The sequence below is a fragment of the Mesoplodon bidens genome, assembly GCF_964165515.1.
Source record: "Mesoplodon bidens genome assembly, chromosome: 6".
Lineage (NCBI taxonomy): Eukaryota > Metazoa > Chordata > Mammalia > Artiodactyla > Ziphiidae > Mesoplodon > Mesoplodon bidens.
The window spans coordinates 4,607,073-4,625,562 of record NC_138162.1 but is presented as its reverse complement, the minus strand read 5'-3'; the positions used below and the strand labels follow the sequence as shown (position 1 = coordinate 4,625,562).

General features: G+C 46.9%; 1 protein-coding gene across 1 annotated transcript in view; it reads right to left on the bottom strand.

Annotated features, from left to right (window-relative positions):
* Positions 1–17,901, bottom strand: part of MED27 (mediator complex subunit 27) — a 207,625-nt gene extending 189,724 nt beyond the window's left edge. Inside the window, exons 1-2 of the mRNA XM_081237655.1 lie at positions 17,657–17,901; positions 15,214–15,358 (exon numbers count right to left, since the gene is read on the bottom strand). Coding sequence (XP_081093781.1) covers positions 15,214–15,358; positions 17,657–17,859 — 348 coding nt within the window. The 5' untranslated portion in view covers positions 17,860–17,901. The remainder of the gene's footprint in view (positions 1–15,213; positions 15,359–17,656) is intronic.
* Positions 17,902–18,490: the final 589 nt, after the last annotated feature.

The following is an 18,490-nucleotide window of genomic DNA, read 5'->3' as shown; positions in this document are numbered from 1 at the left end:
TTGTGACTGAGAAGGACAACACGTCCCCACAGGCGAGGCAACGTCCCCACAAGACGTCTCACTAGGAAATCACCGCACTCCGGGTCTATAAGCCGAGGTCCCCAAGCACGGCATTTTGGCCGAGGATCCCAGTGAGCTGCCAGCAGGATGATGTGGTGACGCTCTCTGAGCTACTGTGAAAATGCATTAAAATCTCAATGTTTGAGCTCATCCAAGCAATTAAAATGAACACGGACGGCTCTGGTTTAGACTGGGAAAAACAAGGATAGGAGAGCGCTGGCCTCTACAGTCCTCTGAGGCTTCTCGGAACATTTTGAACGCATTTAGATAGCACCTTTGCTATCCAAACCAGGCTGACGGTAATCTAGTTAACCAGCAACACCTCCACCGGCTCAAATTCAGTGTTATGGGGGAGAGGGCGTGGCGGACAGGAACTTGCAGCGCTGGAAGGAAACACGTACCCACCAAGGGCTTCCTCTGTGCTGGCCCCGCGCTAAGAGCATTACCTGCCCAGAAAAATAAGTGTCTTCACAAGCATTTTTCGGGTGAAGAGGACGAAATCTGGAGAGGAGCTATATGACATGGAACTATATAACATAGAACTGTATAACACGGAATTGTATAACACGGAACTATAAAACACGGAATTATATAACAAGGAACTATAAAACAAACACGGAACTATAGAACACGGAACTATAGAACACGGAACTATAAAACAAACACGGAACTATAGAACACGGAACTATAAAACACGGAACTATAAAACAAACACGGAACTATAGAACACGGAACTATAAAACAAACACGGAACTATAGAACACGGAACTATAAAACAAACACGGAACTATAGAACACGGAACCATAAAACACGGAACTATAAAACAAACACGGAACTATAGAACACGGAACTATAAAACACGGAATATAGAACACGGAACCATAAAACACGGAACTATAGAACACGGAACTATATAACAAACACAGAACTATAAAACAAACACGGAACCATAAAACACGGAACTATATAACAAACACGGAACTATAAAACACGGAACTATAAAACAAACACGGAACTATATAACACGGAACTATAAAACATGGAACTATAAAACAAACACGGAACTATAGCACACGGAACTATAAAACACGGAACTATAGAACACGGAACCATAAAACACGGAACTATAGAACACGGAACTATAGAACAAACACGGAACTATATAACACGGAACTATATAACACGGAACTATAAAACAAACACGGAACTATAAAACACGGAACTATATAACACGGAACTATAGAACACGGAACCATAAAACACGGAACTATAGAACAAACACGGAACTATAAAACACGGAACCATGAAGCAAACACGGAACTATATAACAAACACGGAACTATAAAACAAACACGGAACTATAAAACACGGAACTATAAAACAAACACGGAACTATAAAACATGGAACTATAAAACAAACACGGAACTATAAAACAAACACGGAACTATAAAACACGGAACTATAAAACAAACACGGAACTATAGAACAAACACGGAACTATAGAACACAGAACTATAAAACACGGAACTATAGAACGCGGAACCATAAAACACGGAACTATAGAACAAACACGGAACTATAAAACACGGAACTATAAAACAAGCACGGAACTATATAACACGGAACTATAAAACACGGAACTATAAAACACGGAACTATAAAACAAACATGGAACTATAGAACACGGAACTATATAACACGGAAGTATAAAACAAACACGGAACTATGTAACACAGAACTATAAAACAAACACGGAAGTATAAAACAAACACGGAACTATAAAACACGGAACTATATAACACGGAACTATATAACATACGGAAACCATCGCAGTGACTTTCACAGGAAAGAAGATACAATTCCACCTGATCACTAAACAAAACTCTTCAACGGCTGCCTCCTCATTTTCTGCTCACTAAGAAACAGAGGTCGAGAATTCATTTTATCTTGAAACTCGGGTGGTTCAAATTCTCATCACAAACACCATGGATAATGTAGGATTTCGAATCAACTCATTCTCTGAGAAACACACTGAATTATCAAGTGTGATTTTAAATAGTGAGCTAGACAAATGATTGGATGGACAGCCAGGCAGGTGGCCAGGCAACAGGAGAGGACACAGTGCAGGCAGCGGGCCCCAGCCCGCCCCTGGTGAGACACTGAAGTCAGTGCACAGGGCCAATCTCACCCACGGGCAAAATCAGCCTTCAGGGCTCCAGGTATTTAAATGAAATTTAAACAGACCCATTCGCTGGGAATTCCCTGGTGGTCCAGTGGTTAGGGCTCGGCACTTTCACTGCCAGGGCCCGGGTTGAATCCCTGGTCGGGGAATTAAAATCCCGCAAGCCCCGTGGTGAGGCCAAAAAAAATAAAAATGAAAATAAACAGACCCATTGACAAATAAGAGAGAATAACAAATGTGCAGCACCCTTTGCAGTCACTAATCCATATCAAAAAAACAACACGTGGAGAGTTCTTTTAGGACACAAACAGTCCAACTGGGTCAGGTCTCATGTCAACGGTGGCAAGAAAGTCACTACCCTGACTGATTGTTTTTTTGCCTTTGGACACAAATATAAGATAGACATTTAGTGTTCTCTTAAAATCAATGAAAACCCCTTAAAACAAGCACAACCTGGGACCTCCCTGGTGGCGCAGTGGTTAAGTATCAGCCTGCCAACGCAGGGGACACGGGTTTGAGCCCCGGTCCGGGAAGACCCCACATGAGGTGGTGCAATTAAGCCCGTGCGCCACAACTACTGAGCCTGCAAGCCACGACTACTGAAGCCTGCACGCCTAGAGCCCGTGCTCCACAACAAGAGAAGACACCGCAACGAGAAGCCCGTGCACCGCGACGAAGAGTAGCCCTCACTCGCCACAACTAGAGAAAGCCTGTGAGCAGCAACGAAGACCCAACACAGCCCAAAAATAATTAAAAATAAATAAATTTACTTAAAAAGGAAAGAAAAAACAAGTGCGACCTTAGGCTACAGCAGAATATGGGCAAACTGGTGACATGCCAAGGGCAAACAAACCAGAAAAGTGCATATTACAGCAATAAATTTGCATTTGCGTTAAGCACAAGACAGAATTAAAATGCACCAAACTATAAAAACAGGATGATATTTAAGATCTCAGGAGTGCAATTTCCTTTACGTTCAGGCCCTGTTCTAGATAAGTTACAGGTGTTAATTAAGTCACCCAGCACCTATCAGTTATGCTCCTTTCTGACAGTAAAGACAGGTAAACTGAGGCATAGAAAGGCCACTGATTAAGGGGGGAAAAAGACCAACAGTGGAGTCAGGAATTATTGTTAGAATCATGTGCTTTGGGCATGCTGATCAAGTTAGAGAACTGGATATATGCTAAGTTCCAGGAAGATGGGAACTGATCAGTTTCATTCACTGTGTCTAGAACAGTGCCTGAAACATAGTAGATGCCCAATAAACACGTGTTCAAAAGATGGATTAGATATTTCCTAGCAAACAGCACACTACTCAAAAGCAGTTTGGAAATTAATATGATTGAGCATTTTATACCAAGTGCACCCACTTTCTCACATATGAACGCACACACACACTCAAAACCTGCAGACTCTCTCGCTTCCCAATCTACTTTGTATGGTCATCAGAAGAGCACCGAGCCCAAATGCTCAGGGGCAGCAACTACTAATAAGTGATCAGTAATTCGAGAAGCCTACTGACTGAAAATCATGATGGTACGATGTAACCCTCCAACCCTAAAACACACAGAAACATCCAAACGGGGAAAAAATAAGAGCAACTGGCATCCCATGAACCCACTGGAGGACTAAGTACAATTCCTGTTAAAAAGGGGAAAAAAGTGGGCAGGGGGCTTATCTTTACACAGTCATCCCTGGGGTCCCCACCCATGCCAGGAAGGGGATAAGAGGCTCCACAGCAGTACCTTTCTTTCCACGACATGCCCAGCAAACATGCCAGTGAGTTGCTAAGATCCTAACTTCTCATATCATACTTATCACAGCAGAGCTTAAAGCAGATGAGGGTACCTGCCTCTCTGAATCTGTGGGGCCTGGGGCTGCTCTGCTCATGGAGGTCAAGGCAATTGCCCTGAGCCACATCCATGCCTAGGCTGGGGCCTACGCAGTCTTGGTCTGCACACAGACTGCAGCTGTCAATGGGTCACACCCACCCCCGTGGTTCCCTCTGATACAGCATGTGGACTGACCACTGCTCCTGCTTCACTGACAGGGGGATCAGCAGACACAAAACCACAGGTAAATGGCAATATTTTAATGGGCTTCAACAGCGGAAGAAACCTCTCTGCTTGCCTGGACATCCGGATGACATTCCCTTTTCAGGCTACCGAACACTGCAGGTCCCAGTTACAGGGCTGGCGGTGTGGCCCTTGGACAAGTCACTCTCTCTATAAAAGAAGGGGCGCTGCCCCACCTGATCGTGGAGGTCCCCTTGAGATCTAACACTTGGCCAGAGGAGGCACAGTGCCTGGAGTCTGTTTGGAAATATGGGGGGACTTGGGGGGCTCAATTACGAGTGTCTACTTTGTACCCGACGGAAGGCCTTCAAAGTGGCACCAGAGCCCCAACCCTCGAGGAGAGGGGACGGACCTGGAGGGCGAGCAGCTGCGGCAGTGCAATCAGCACAGCTGCTGAAAGCCTGTGGGGCAAACACAGACCAGATCAGGTCTGCCTGGTCATTCTAGAGGCTTCTCTGCAGCAGCGCTTTAATCTCTGGGCTCCTCCCAGAGGAACCGGGCTGCGTCTAGCGGAGCAGCCACAAACGAAACTAGAGATTTCAGAAAGAGCCTCCAATCCACAGGGTTGAGGCCAGTTTGACGGTGCAACAAGCTACCGACTTGCCAGAACCTACTAGATGCGTATACTGTCCCTGGGGGGAGTGAGGGTCTTGGGAGTTTCGGTCACTTGGTCAAGTCAGCGAGGAAAAGCAGCAGGCCGAGCAGGGCCCCGGCCCAGGGAGCGCGGCAACCAGCTCCGGAGAGGCTGCTGGAGCCTCCCAAACAAACACGTGACTGCTGCAAAAGAAGGGGAATGCTGACGGCACAGGCACAGGACCCACGGGTGAACCCCTGAGCCCAGCCCAGAGGTCCTTAAGATTAGGGCATGGCCGCCAGAGAAGGGATAAAGCCTCTAGGCGCTCCCTTCCACACCTCCCCCCTTTCAGTTCCCCCACACCCAACAACAACACAAAGCTGCAAAAAGTCAAGGGCAAGTAAATCACAGCAGACTCAGAAGGGAAAAAACTCAAACTGATCATCTAAAAAGGAAAGAGGAAGAGATTTAGAGGCTCCAATTTACTTAGATATAGCTACTAGCAATAACAACTATTTACTACAGGCCACTATACATCCTACCCTGAACCAGAAACTTTATATACAGCTTCTAATTAGACATTCAGACCAATCCGATGAGATTGGTATTATGTCCATTTTCTAGTCCAGCAGGCTGAGGCTCAAAGGTGTTAGATAACACCCAAAGTCTAAGTCCTAACACAGGACAAGGCTTACCCTTGTGGGGATAACAAACAGGCAGAGGAGGATAAAAGCTGTCACAGGTGTAAACGCAGGGGCACCTAATCTGGGTACATCTCAGAAGACTTCCCAGAGGAAGTCTAAGATCTAAATGACTAAGACTTTTCCAAAGAAAGGAGGGAGAAGGGAGAAGAGCGTGTGCAAAGACCCTGAGATCAGAAGATTCTGGGGAACCGCAATGCATTTTGCAGACGAGAATTGGCAAAAATAAGAGCAGGGCAAGTGGGAAGAAAGGAAGCTGAACGCTGAAGGATTCACGATGAAATGACATGATGTCGGGAATTGCTTTCAAATACTCCAGTCCTCACCCCTGACCCCCAAAAAGGAGAGTAGGGGGATGTGGAAATCAATGAAATAAGAGTGGCAAAATATTCTTAATTGTTGAAGCTGAGTAGACAACGGCTCATTAGATAATTCTCTTACTTTTGTGTAATTTGAAACTTTCCACAATAAAAAGTTTAGGGGTTTTTTCCCCCAGAAAGGAAGGAAGGAAGGAAGGAAGGAAGGGTGGGGGCTAGAGAAGGGAGCTGGTGCCAGACCGTGAGGCCCTGCACCCGGACTGCTAACGGTAAACAGGTCATCTGCCAGGCTCTGCGCTGCATACTCAAGGGAGTATTCACGTAATCGGCACAGCCACCCTAAGACGCAGGACTGCTGGTGACATTTTGCAGATGAGGAAACTGAGGTTAAGAAGTCTGGCCAAAGGTCTGTCTGCTTCTGGACTCAGGCCCCTGGGTGCGATAACTAAAATGCCTCCCAGTGTCAGCGGGAGCTGGAATTAATCCTAAGGGAGATGGAGGAAACCACTGAGGAGCAACCAATCAGGTGTCTTCTTTGTCCAGGTCCCTGGGAACTGCCGAGCGGAAAATGGCTGCAGTGGGTGGGGAGGGGCAGGAAGCCAGAGGGGAGGCAGGAGCATTGCCCCAGGCAATAAGGGGGGCCTGGGCTCAGACAGCGGCAGTCAAGGTGGAGAGGAAAGACTAAGCGGTTTTGGAGGGGTGGCATCAGTAGATCTTGGTCAGCAGGTGTGAGGGTCCGGGCACCCCGCCACGAGGAGCAGGTCTGGGGGCGGGGGCAGCGTTTCAGTTCTGGGCTCCTTCTGCCTGGGAAGCCTGTGAGTCCCAAGTGCAGATGTCCAGCGGGCACTCTGACACAGGGGTCAGGATCTCAGGCGAGCTTCGAGGTTGGCCGGAGAGTGGTGTCATCCGTGTACGGCTGGCAAGTGAAGCAGCAAAACAGATGGGCTGGCCCGGAGCAGGCGCAGACCACAGGAGAGAAGCACTAGTTATCTCTCAGCTCTTTCCCAGCTCACACCCGCCATGAGGAAAAGAAGACAAGCAAAAGGGGAGGCGTAACATCAGATTCTTTCTGCACTTGTGATGATACACTTCCTTCCCCACCGTCAATGTGCAACTTACCAGGAACAAAAATGATATGGGACAATTTCCTGTCTACTAAACATTCCTGGAAGAGAAGAGAAAGTGCCCTTTTCAGGCTCTGGTTACAATCTACACAAAGCTTTGGGCAAACCGCACAAACCCAATCAGCCCAGAAAAGGCTACTATAAGACAGCCAAAGAGGAACTCAGGCTGAGTTACCCTCACCCCCAGCCCCGGACAGAGTGACGACTCCTGCAGGGCATGTGTGACACACAGCCAGCAGCCTCTGCAGCCTGCCCAGGGCAGCTTCTCAACAGAGTTCCTGCTCCTTTAGAGAAAAAGGAGGGAATCACACATCTGATTCCAGGCCACAACAAAGTGACAATTTTCAGAAACCACAACTAATAAGTAGAACATAAAGATATGGAATTAGGACAAAGCCTTGGGGTGGAACCCACTTAGAACTATGGGGGCATCAGGTGATTTTCATGACGGCTTACACTCGGTGTGTTACAGGAGGCTACTGCTGTCTAGAGAACCTCTGAAAGGTTATCTTCCCCTAAGGGCCTCTAGGGCTGCTGCTCTCTCCTGGTCTGTTCTGAGATGCTCTGTAGTGTACACAACAGTTGTGCTTAAGAAAAGTTACTGGACAAGAATTACTCTCCTCTACCCCCCGGGTTACACTTTCATTTCCAAAACCACGGAAATGCATAAATGATTCCACTGCTCCTTCCCAAGTGACAGCCAAAAGGGACTCGAGAGATCTTCAGTCCAGCTCTTCATTCTATCAACAAGGAAGCTAGAACCCAGAGGAACAAAGCCACGGGCACAAGGGCACACAGCTGGCGAGCAGACAGCCAAAACCAAATCCCAGCCTCTGGAGACCTCTGTCCAGTGCTCTCCTGACCACCGCTGCCTCGACGAAGCTTGACCAATAGTATTAAAAGGAGCAAGAAGAAGCACGAACACCATTGCACGCTCACTACACACTGGGCACTGCTCTGGGTACCTCAGGTGTACTACACTCATCAGTCCTCACAACAGCCCTATGAGGCAGAAGTGTTATCATCTACTTTTGACCGATGAGGAGGCTGAGACAGAGGGAGGGTACGGAACTGACCCCAACTCACAAAGCCGGGGAGTCAAACCCAACAGAGTCCGACTCCAGAGCCCTGTCTTTAATGAGCACCCAATTTACAAAATGGATACAATCCGAGCTTATTTTTACACGGGCCCGTGTGTGCAAACATTTTCCTAAAGAAACAGCACTAGAAATCCCAGACTAGCCTATGATGTTTTCCCCACCAGGTAAGAGGACTACAGACCAATGGGAACGCTGAGCTCTGGGAGCAAGGCCTTATCAAGTGCCAAAGTGAGAGGATTCCTCCTCAGTTTGCACAGATGGTCTGCTCTGGGCAAGACATAGCCCTTCTCCCCAACCTCTCCGCCATCCCCTCATTCCTCATTTCTTCCCAGGCCCCTCACCCTGTCTTCACCATCCCTCAAGTCCCACATCCCATCCAAACCCCTGGCTCCATATCAAAAGGTTACCAAAAGGTTAGTTATCTTCCTCACCAAACTCCCAAACCTCCAGGTTTTATGAGGAAAGAGCCCCCTCCCACTAATTCATACTTATGTGTGAATTGTTGATATCTATGCCCAGGCTTCCTCTGGGGGAAAAGGTGCTGATTGCCTGAAAGAATCTGATTTGTAGAACTTCAAAAGAATACACTGAAGTCAAGCTTGGGAGGCTGTGTGATACAGCGGAAGCCACTGGAAGACAGGCCCGCACTGCCTGGGGGTCTGTCCTCGCCACTTTGTTAAGATAATAATACCAGCCCCAGGGCTTCCCTGGTGGCGCAGTGGTTGGGAGTCCGCCTGCTGATGCAAGGGACACGGGTTCGTGCCCCGGTCCGGGAAGATCCCACGTGCTGTGGAGCGGCTGGGCCTGTGAGCCATGGCCGCTGAGCCTGCGCGTCCAGAGCCTGTGCTCCGCAACGGAAGAGGCCACAACAGTGAAAGGTCCGCGTATTGCAAAAAAAAAAAAAAATAATAATAATAATAATACCAGCCCCTAGAGAGTATTTACTCTATGCCAGGTAAGTGCTGTACTTATATTACCTCATTTAGTCTCAACGTATTTTTCTGTGGTGGGTACAACTATCGTCCCCATTTTAAAGAATAGAAAACTGAGGCACAGAGAGGGAAGCTTCATCATTGTCAGGTAGCAGAGCTGGGATGTGAACCAAAGTGGTCTAGCGCTGAAGCCTATGCTCTTAACCACTGAGCAATACTGCCACTCCGTAAACAAACACACACATACGCTTAGTGTGCCGGGAATTATAACTACCATTTATACACACTTATGACATGTGAGTTGTTCTAAGGCACTTCATACGCATTATTTCATTTAATATTCCCTATAACACTATGATACAAATACTTGTATTACCCCAATTTTACAGACAAGGAAACGAATGCTTTAAACAAGTTTTTCACATGTTCAAGGCACAGCGTAAGTGCAGAGCTGGATCATATCTCAGGCAGCCTGACTCCAGAACTTACAGTTAAGCCTTGACATTTCTGACGGTACCTTCCTTTACTTCTGAATCCAACAGTATCTGGAAACCCCGGAGACTGGTTTTGTTTGGTTCTTTTTCCTGTTTGGTTGTGTTACTCTTTGTTCTTTTCATAATGGCTCACACAGTATCAGGCCTTTGGGTGGGGAGGGAGGAGAAGGGTGCAGGGTTCAAGGTCAACCAGGGCAGTCACTACGGCAGTCAAACGCGCTCTGCTGGTAAGTTCATGCTGAGTGACAGGGAGCCAGGAAGGTTAGGTTTAGGTGTAAGAACACCTCTAAGGATGGTACCTGGCCCCTCTGCTAATACTAACAATCCAGAACAGTGCCTGACCCAAAGCCATGATGATTAAGGTTTTGGGGGGCATTTACGTGATTTTGTTTCCTCATTATGTTCTGAATGAATCCGTATTCCCTGAGTGAGTCGGGGGCGGGTCTGGTGATAAGGAAAACACTAGGAACAGAAATTAGTTATTGATGACACACCAAGTGGGATAATCCCTAAGAGGCTGACGGAGTTGACTCGCCTCTTCCCAGTTTTCGCATTTCTGCCAAAACAACAGCTGCCGCAGAACACCTGACATCAGGTGCTGTCGCTCAAATGAGCCCGACTCAGTCAACTCCGGACGACGTCTACCAAGTCCCATCCCCTCCTGAGCACTGGCTGTCAACCCAGCTCTCTCAGGAAGGGAACACCAGATGACAGGCAACATAGATGAAACCTCCAACCTCAGCCCTCAAAGAGCTTATCATCAGTTCACCAACTGACCTCACCTTTCCTTCCAAATTACCCTTCTGGAATCTGGCCCTGGCCTCCAGCACAGGACCTCAGAATTTTCTCTCATCTACATGTGGCACAACTAGATTTCTCAGTAATGGCCCAAAATGGAAATGTCCTGATGGCACTTCATCAAAAGTGCAAGCAAGCAAGCAAACCACAAAAGGGGTTGTAAATTAAAAATTCAACAGAAAACCCTTTTTACTTATTCTTTCATTCATTCAGTGAATTTTAATTGAATGTGCACTGAGTACCAGGAGCCCTGCTAGGCGCTGGGGACTCCCCCCTGGGAACGAGAGGGACACAGTCTCTCTCCTCAGGGACCTAAAAGAGGACGGGGCCCCTAAGGGAAAAGGCTCCGTGTTGCAGTTTTAACCAATCCTACCCGTCCGCTCCATGATGCCAAAACGTCAAGAGCACCTTCAAGGCTGGATGTGAGGGACACAAATGTTATAGCAACTTAAAGCCACTGAGTAACTAGATTCGGGTAATAACAGCTCGGGAGGGTAGAGTAGAGGAAATGTCTTCAGACTTTCCAACTGAATACCCTTGGAATTGAAATTTGCTCTTTCTCTAATAAAAGTGGAAAATTAAGCATGCAAAAACAAAGAAAAGGCAGCGCCAGCCCCCTCCTCAGGGCCCATTTCCCAACCCCGGGAGAAAGTGACACTTCTGGGGTCTTTGCTCCTTGAGACATCACCAGGAAAAGGCTGAAGTCTTCGTCCCCTTTTCAGGCAAATACACAAACAGCCTCCTGCCATAAACAAGTGAAGAAAGTCAAAGCCGGAAATCAAAGCCTGGAGACGACAGACAGGACACTGGAAACCTTTGGAAAGGGGCCTTCAGAATAGTTCAGCCTAACTCTCAGCATATCTGAACGTAATAAGCGATAATAAGAAGAAGAACAATCCAGAACAGTGCCTGATCCCAAGTCATGATGATTAAGGTTTTGGGGGGCATTTAAGTGATTTTCTTTCCTCATTATGTTCACATTCACTATCTTACAGCAAGGACCGCGTTGACGCCAATTATTTTTTGCTGTCGTCGAGAGCTTGTCATCTCTCTACAGAACAATAATCTATAGGTGCACAAGAGTTGAAAGCTAAATTCTTTCCCCAACTCAGCATGGGAAAAGTGCTGCTCCCAGCAATTTGACATCATTTCATTAGATTTGATTAGTTTTTATTTTTCTAGGTTAATTTTTAAATGTGTTATCCTAACAATTATGCCAACTACCATGTAATTAATATTCTGACTGACTTTACAAAAATTACAAAATTCCCTAAAGAAAATAATTAGTCAGTAAGCATGAATGAGACTTCTCTATGGCCAACGGCACATAAAATAGAAAGTTCATCACATAATGGGTGGTATCAAAGCCTTTCCCACACTTCCGTCAATTCTTAGCCAACAGTGCAGAAAGCTGACATTGGCAAGTTACCCTCAACTTCACCTAACATATTAATGCACTTTCCGGTTTAAACTCTTCGAGGGTAAAATGAAGAATGATGAAAGCTTTTGCAATTAAAAAGCTCTTTTCATTTGTAAGACAGGCATGATAAACACATATCATTGCTGCTTCCATATCCCCAGCTGGAAATTAGAATACTGGCTTATTTCTTGGGGTTACTTCTTGAGTTTATTAAAGAAATGTACATATGGCATCCTTACCCTTGTTTTCCTCTTTTCTTTCAAGGTTTGAAGTACAGTATTCACATAATAGATCTTAAATCCCTTCTAGAGTAAGGTAAGGTATAAATAAGCAATAGTCAAATAGGACATTCTCTACCATAACAGAAATAAAAAACATGTTTCCCCTGTAGCCCACCTTTGAATAATTGGCAGGGGCTGCCTAGCCCCAGAACAGAGTTGTGAGCCCAGAGGTGGCCTTAGCGGGAAAGAATACAGAGGGTGGTTAATGACGTCTGCCCTGGACAAGAGTGACAGTTCGAGGACCATGTCCCATGTATCTGCCATCTCCATCCTTCAGTAAACCACTAAAAATGAGTAAAATGTGATACCGGTTCATGAACAAAATATAACATATGAATTGCTCCTGTGATGAAGGTTAAAGGGGGAAAAATGTTTGCTATAGTCAAAACCTTAAGCCAAACCTAATTAAAGCATCAAGTTTTAGAGGAAAGAACACTGACCTACATCAGGAAAGGCAAATTCTAGTCTAGCTATGAAGCCACGAGCAGGTCGGTTCACTTGGCCTTGGTCTGCTTGGCTATAAAATAAGGGGGTAAGCTAAAGATCTCTTAATCATTCTCTTTATTTTGCCAATTAATGGCATAAGACTCCAAAACCCCCTCTCTGCTGGGGCACTCAGAAGCTGGTGCTTTAGAGGCATGCACCATGCCAGGACATGACTGAAACCCCTACACCACTCACACTGCTCAGGTGGGACTTCAAATCTGTGATACATTTCTACATCTAGTTTTAACCTGTAGCATCTCCAGGACAAGAATTTCCACATACATAATATTTCTTTTCCTTAACACATCCTCTTTTCCACCTGAGGGCAAGGGTTGGGGGCAGGGACAGGGTCTTCTATTTTAATACTCTAATAAATTCAGCAAACAATTAAAACTACCTTCATTCAAAAGAGTCATCACTTCAAGTTAAAACCAGTCGCTTCCACTGGAGTCCCACGTACTCATGGTTTCAAGATCAGCCTAAATCTTCCCACCACTGAAAAGTCTCCATCCCTCAAGCCTATTCCAAGAACATTACCCACATGATACATGAACACAGCTTCCACGTCCAAACACCAAAAAGCAAGACTTTCTACCAGGAGTCCAACGAGAAATAAGTCACCCAGAGATCAGAGCCCACACAGTCACCAGGTAAACTCACATTAAGATGTCCAAGCGTGCCCCTGGGGAAATAAGGAAGCTCAAACAGAACAGCCTGAGAGAGCAGGGCTATCTGCGTAGGGCCAGAACAGTCTCAGGTCTGGCCCTGGCAACTGCAACAGACATCTCTAATTTCTTGTCTGCCCTGTGTCCTCTCCTGCCTCTATCTAATTCCAAGCAGCCCCAATTCCCGTGCTTCAGCTGATCTGCACTGGGCAGTCAGAGAATCCCACCCTCTGAACTCAATGAGCTGTCTGGGTAGGTAGGGGCCACCTACCAAACAGGGCCAGAATCCGTTTTTAGGGTCTGGTGTGGACACCTGGAGATCACCTGGTAGAAGGACCATGCAAACCTACAGCTGCCAGTGTGTCTTTTCCACCACTGGGAGATATCAGGCCAACACTGAAAAGCAGGCGTAGACAGGGCAGGAGAGTGACAGATCCCCATACCACCTGGGCACCCTGATCCTCAAGACTGAAGTGGGTCTCTGTCAACAGCAGCCCAGAGCTTGGAGGATAAGCCTTAGAGGTTAAATGCACGCATCCCAGGTTCAAGCTCCTTCTTGAAGTGCCCCACCATAAATCATTTCTCCCTGAGTCTCAGATTCAGCCGCCAGGGTTCCACTGCAAACCAAAGAATGCTAAACACTCCTCCAGACAAATTCAAAGGAAAAACTCTACACACTGGAAACACTGTCAAGGCTCACCTGTCACTTAAGACCTGCGAGGGAAAAGAACCACAGGAAAGAGGAAAAGGATGCCGGGTAGCTGGAGGGGGAAGAGCAGCTCACAATCAGTAACTGTAGGAACAATCACCTCCAGGGAGGCAGCAGTCTAATGAGAACAGCTTCCCAAAATGTTCCAAACATATATTCTAGCTTTCTCTCAGCAGCAAAAAAACGAAACAAAACACAACAACCCACAGCACCCAAACAAGAGGAACTTGTTAGTAAACCAACTAACTGTTTCCAGGCTTATGAGCCTAACTGTTCCTGTTATTTTTACACTACAGCTTAGTTTTCCTTTTACAGTTGTCCTAAGGTCTACACCATGGGCCTGCCTACTGCAGGAAACCATGAACAGCAAATTCTAAGGAGAGTGTTTAGAACAATCTCCCTCAGACGGGTGTAGAATAATTAGAGAAAAGAGTATTAGGAGGTTATTTATTTTATGCATAGTATATACACTACTATGTATAAAATAAATAACCAGCAAGGACCTACTGCTGGTTATCTATTTTATAGCACAGGGAACTATACTCAATAGTTTGTAATAACATATAAGGGAGAGAATCTGAAGAAGAATACACACACACACACACACACACACATATACATATCACTGAATCGCTGTGCTATGCACCTGAAACTAACATGATATTGTAAATCAACTACACTTCAATAAAAAAAAAAAAAGATGAAGAAAAAAAAGAGAGATGGGGACTTCTCTGGCGGTCCAGTGGTTAAGACTCCGCGCTTGGGTTCGATCCCTTGTTGGGGAACTAAGATCTCGCAGGCCGCGCGGCACGGTGTGGGGGGCGGGGAGAGAGAGACAGTAATCTACCAAACAGTACTCTAGTGATGTTCTTCCATCAACCATGGGGAGGACAGGCCAAGCAACATAAGCCATGTGAGTGGCTGCACACTTAGACCAGCAGTCCTTCATGTTCTGGGGGTCGGGGACCCCTCTGAGAATATGATGAAAGCTAGGAAGTCCTCCCCAGAAAAACACACACACACACAACATTCTGCATGTGATTTCATGGGGTTCATAAAAGCTGCTCCCTACACCCAGCAACCAGGTTAAACGCACCTGACTCTGAACAATCCTCAAAGACTTCAAAGGACTACATAATCTCTCATAGGGAAAGTATGAAACTTCCAACTCTGTAACCCGATGCTGAACCAAGAACAAAAAAGGAAAGAAAAACCCTCACTCTCTGCCTTTATGAAATGTAAGAAAACTTGTTTTTTCCTGTATTAGCTCCATGTCTGACACAGCCCCCTTACCTTGTTTGACCATTTATAGGCCTGAAGGAGCTGACTGTAGAGAGGGGTTTTGTCCTGCACGGGATCCAGACTCAACAGCCCGCTGTTATGCAGAGGATGGTTCTCAGAAGGCTTGCCGACCAAGTTGCTCAGACGTTCCAGTTCACTGAAAAGTAAACAGATACAGCAAATAAACCCGAGTCCACTGAAACTCCAGTGCTGAGCCAACCACATTGGTCAATGGCTGTTCTTCAAACTGCCCATCAAAAGTCCCTTAAGAAGAAATACTTTCTGAAAGGTTAAGAAGGCTAGGGCCACTTGAGACAAGCCCTAACTGGGGGCTGATCTCGTTTTGCAACGGAGCTCTCTGGCGCCATGCTAAAGGAGAACAAGAGTTAAGAGCGATGACATCAATAAGCCTCCTAAAATCAGCCTTGAACAACTCGAATCATTCTCTGAGGGGGGGTGGGGGGAGAGGAGACTTTCTGGAATTTTGAAACGCAATATAACACTGCTCCTCACTAAGAGTTTTCAGACCCACGTACAGATCAGTACCTTTGGCAGAACAGCAAGCACCTGAATAAATGATGATGATTTACCATTCACACAGAGATAGATATGTACGTGGCGCTTCACAGATGGTAAAACTTAACAAAACAAAGAAGAGGTAAAATAAACAAACGAATGGGAAGACACCACCGAGGGGCTGTGTTAAAGAAACACGTATTCAGTATAGCAAAAATAAAAACCTCTAGAGCAGCTTGGGAAAGGGAGCCAACAGCAAAAGCACATTCCAGGTCTTCCCTGGTGGCGCAGTGGTTGAGAGTCCGCCTGCCGATGCAGGGGACATGGGTTCGTGCCCCGGTCCGGGAAGATCCCACATGCCGCGGAGCGGCTGGGCCCGTGAGCCATGGCCAGTAAGCCTGCGCGTCCGGAGCCTGTGCTCCGCAATGGGAGAGGCCACAGCGGTGAGAGGCCCGCGTACCGGGGGAAAAAAAAAAAAAAAAAAAAAAGCACATTCCAGAAGCACGCCAGTCTGAGGGGCCAGTCTCAAAGTGTCAACAAAGGCTTTGCAGGAACAGCTTCTCGTGCCACGTTCATTCTGGAATCTTCAACCACCTTCTTCTTGGTACTGCTGTCTAAAGATTTAAGAAGGCAAAGGGGTGATGTCAACATTCTTAAACTTTCTACAGTGGTGAAGGGTTACAACATCCTGTATATTACCAAGGGAAGCCAATCAAAGAGGAGACAGAAGAGAGTTAAGAACCACCAGCGCATCCCCTCCAGCAGGGAAAGTATTAACTGGCACTGCGCCAGAGAACAGCAAGTGGGTGTGGGAGTTGAGAACGGGTGTGTGATTTCCTGGCTTTCCCCCAAAACAAGAATGGCAACTACTTAGAGGAAAATAAATAAATAAATAAAAAGAGGCTCCCATCATTTGGTCACCACCTCCTCTTCCATCCTACCTCCTCCTTCCATCTGGTTACTAAGGAGACCAAGTTGAGATGGGGGAAAAAAAAAAAACAAAAAACAAAAAACCCAGCCACTCCAGAAATTATAGGATGACTAGCTCACCCAATGCCTTCCCCTGCTAAGGTCAGTTCTGAGAGGTAAAAGGCAAAAAATCCTGCAATTCTAACCCTCCTGGAAAGGACTGACTCTCATAAGCAGGGGAAGGCAAGTCCAGGACCTAGCCAATTAAAAAGGGCCTACTATGTGCCAGACATTTTACAAACATCCTCTCACTTAATTTCACTTATAAAGTAGAAGAAGGTGACTTGTAAGAAAGAAATATACAATCCTTAACCCTAAAAGACCACAAATTAATATTTGTTGGGGGGCGGGGGGAGGTGTAAGCAGAAGTGATTACGCTGGTTAGGGCCGAGATTAGGTCTCTCTAGAGGCAGAAACTTAACAGGACCAGTGAGAGTGGGAGTGAAAGTACTGATCAGGTGGTTTCGGAAGGGGTAGGGGAAGAAAGAACAAAGCCTATTTTGTCGCGTTTGGGGGTGGGTTAGAGTGGAACTGATGAATTCCAGGTTCAGGGACGCAAGCCTGGGGCCAATCAGATGGACTGCACTTGGCTTTGGGGCAGCGCTGAGCAGGTCCTGTTTGGTACTATTTTATCAGACATGGTGGGGCCCAGAGGGCCCACAGGTGAGAACCCTGTCGAGCTGAGATGAGGAGTGGAGGTTCCTGGGAAGAGCACGTCCCCCAGTGAGAAATGGAAGGACCACTGAGGAGGTCCAGGACGGCGGGAGACAGCCAGGACCTGGAGGCCAAGAGAAGGGAGACGAGAAAGCGGGGGTGGAGGATGAGGTGGCCCTGAGGGGCAGGTAGAGGCTTGGAGAGGAGGGAGGGAGAGCAAGAGAGCAAGGAAAATGGACAGCAGCCCCTGACTGAGGAGACTCGCGCGGGGTCGGGACAGGGTGGGAGGTCCCCGGCCCCTTCAGCCGGTACCTACTTGAGGTCCCGGTTGACCGAATGCAAGTTGTCCTGGAAGTGCGCAATGAAGGCCTTCTCCCGGCCCTCCAGCGTCTCCTTGTTCCGCATGCCATCCTTCAGGCAGTCGAACACCCTGCTCACGCTGGAGCGCAGCGCCTGGATGGCACTGATGGCCTGGGCAAAGGCTTCCAGGTTCACGCCGACACTTAACACGTCCGCCATGTTGCCGCCGCCACACCGGGCTCTCCAAAACCAGCGAGCAAAAAGCCGCGCTCGCTGATGACGCAAGCCCTCGAAGGGCTCTGGGAAATGTAGTTCTCGCGGGGCGGGGCGGCCCACATGATTCCTCAGAGCCCTGTCCCAGAGAGGGTTTCCACTTCAAACATGCGTGGGCAGGAAAGTGATCCCCTGGATCTGGGGAAGTCGGGCTGCACGCTCGGCTTTCCTAATGGTGACAAGGAAATACAGAAAGTTCCCTCACTTCCCCAAACTTGCACTCTTGGGAGTCACATGGGAAAGAATTGCTCAGAGCGTTAAGGTGTCCGTGGTGTAAAGGGTTGAATAAAATGCTTCCAAATTCGTAAATCAATAGGGGTGAAGGGAAATTTCTTCCCTACAGTAGAATGCCAACTAATAAATGTAGAAGGAACGATGGAAAGAAAATTACCATTTGGCAACCGTTAGATTAATAACCGATTCAGATAGGAATGGAAGGATGCTAGTGGGTGAAAGTGTGAGGAGTAAGAGCACAGTTACATAATCTCAATGTATCATTTCACAAGAAACTTGCTAATTAAGAAGGGAAAAATAATGATCCAGCAATTTCAGTTCCGGTTACATACTTAAAAGAAGG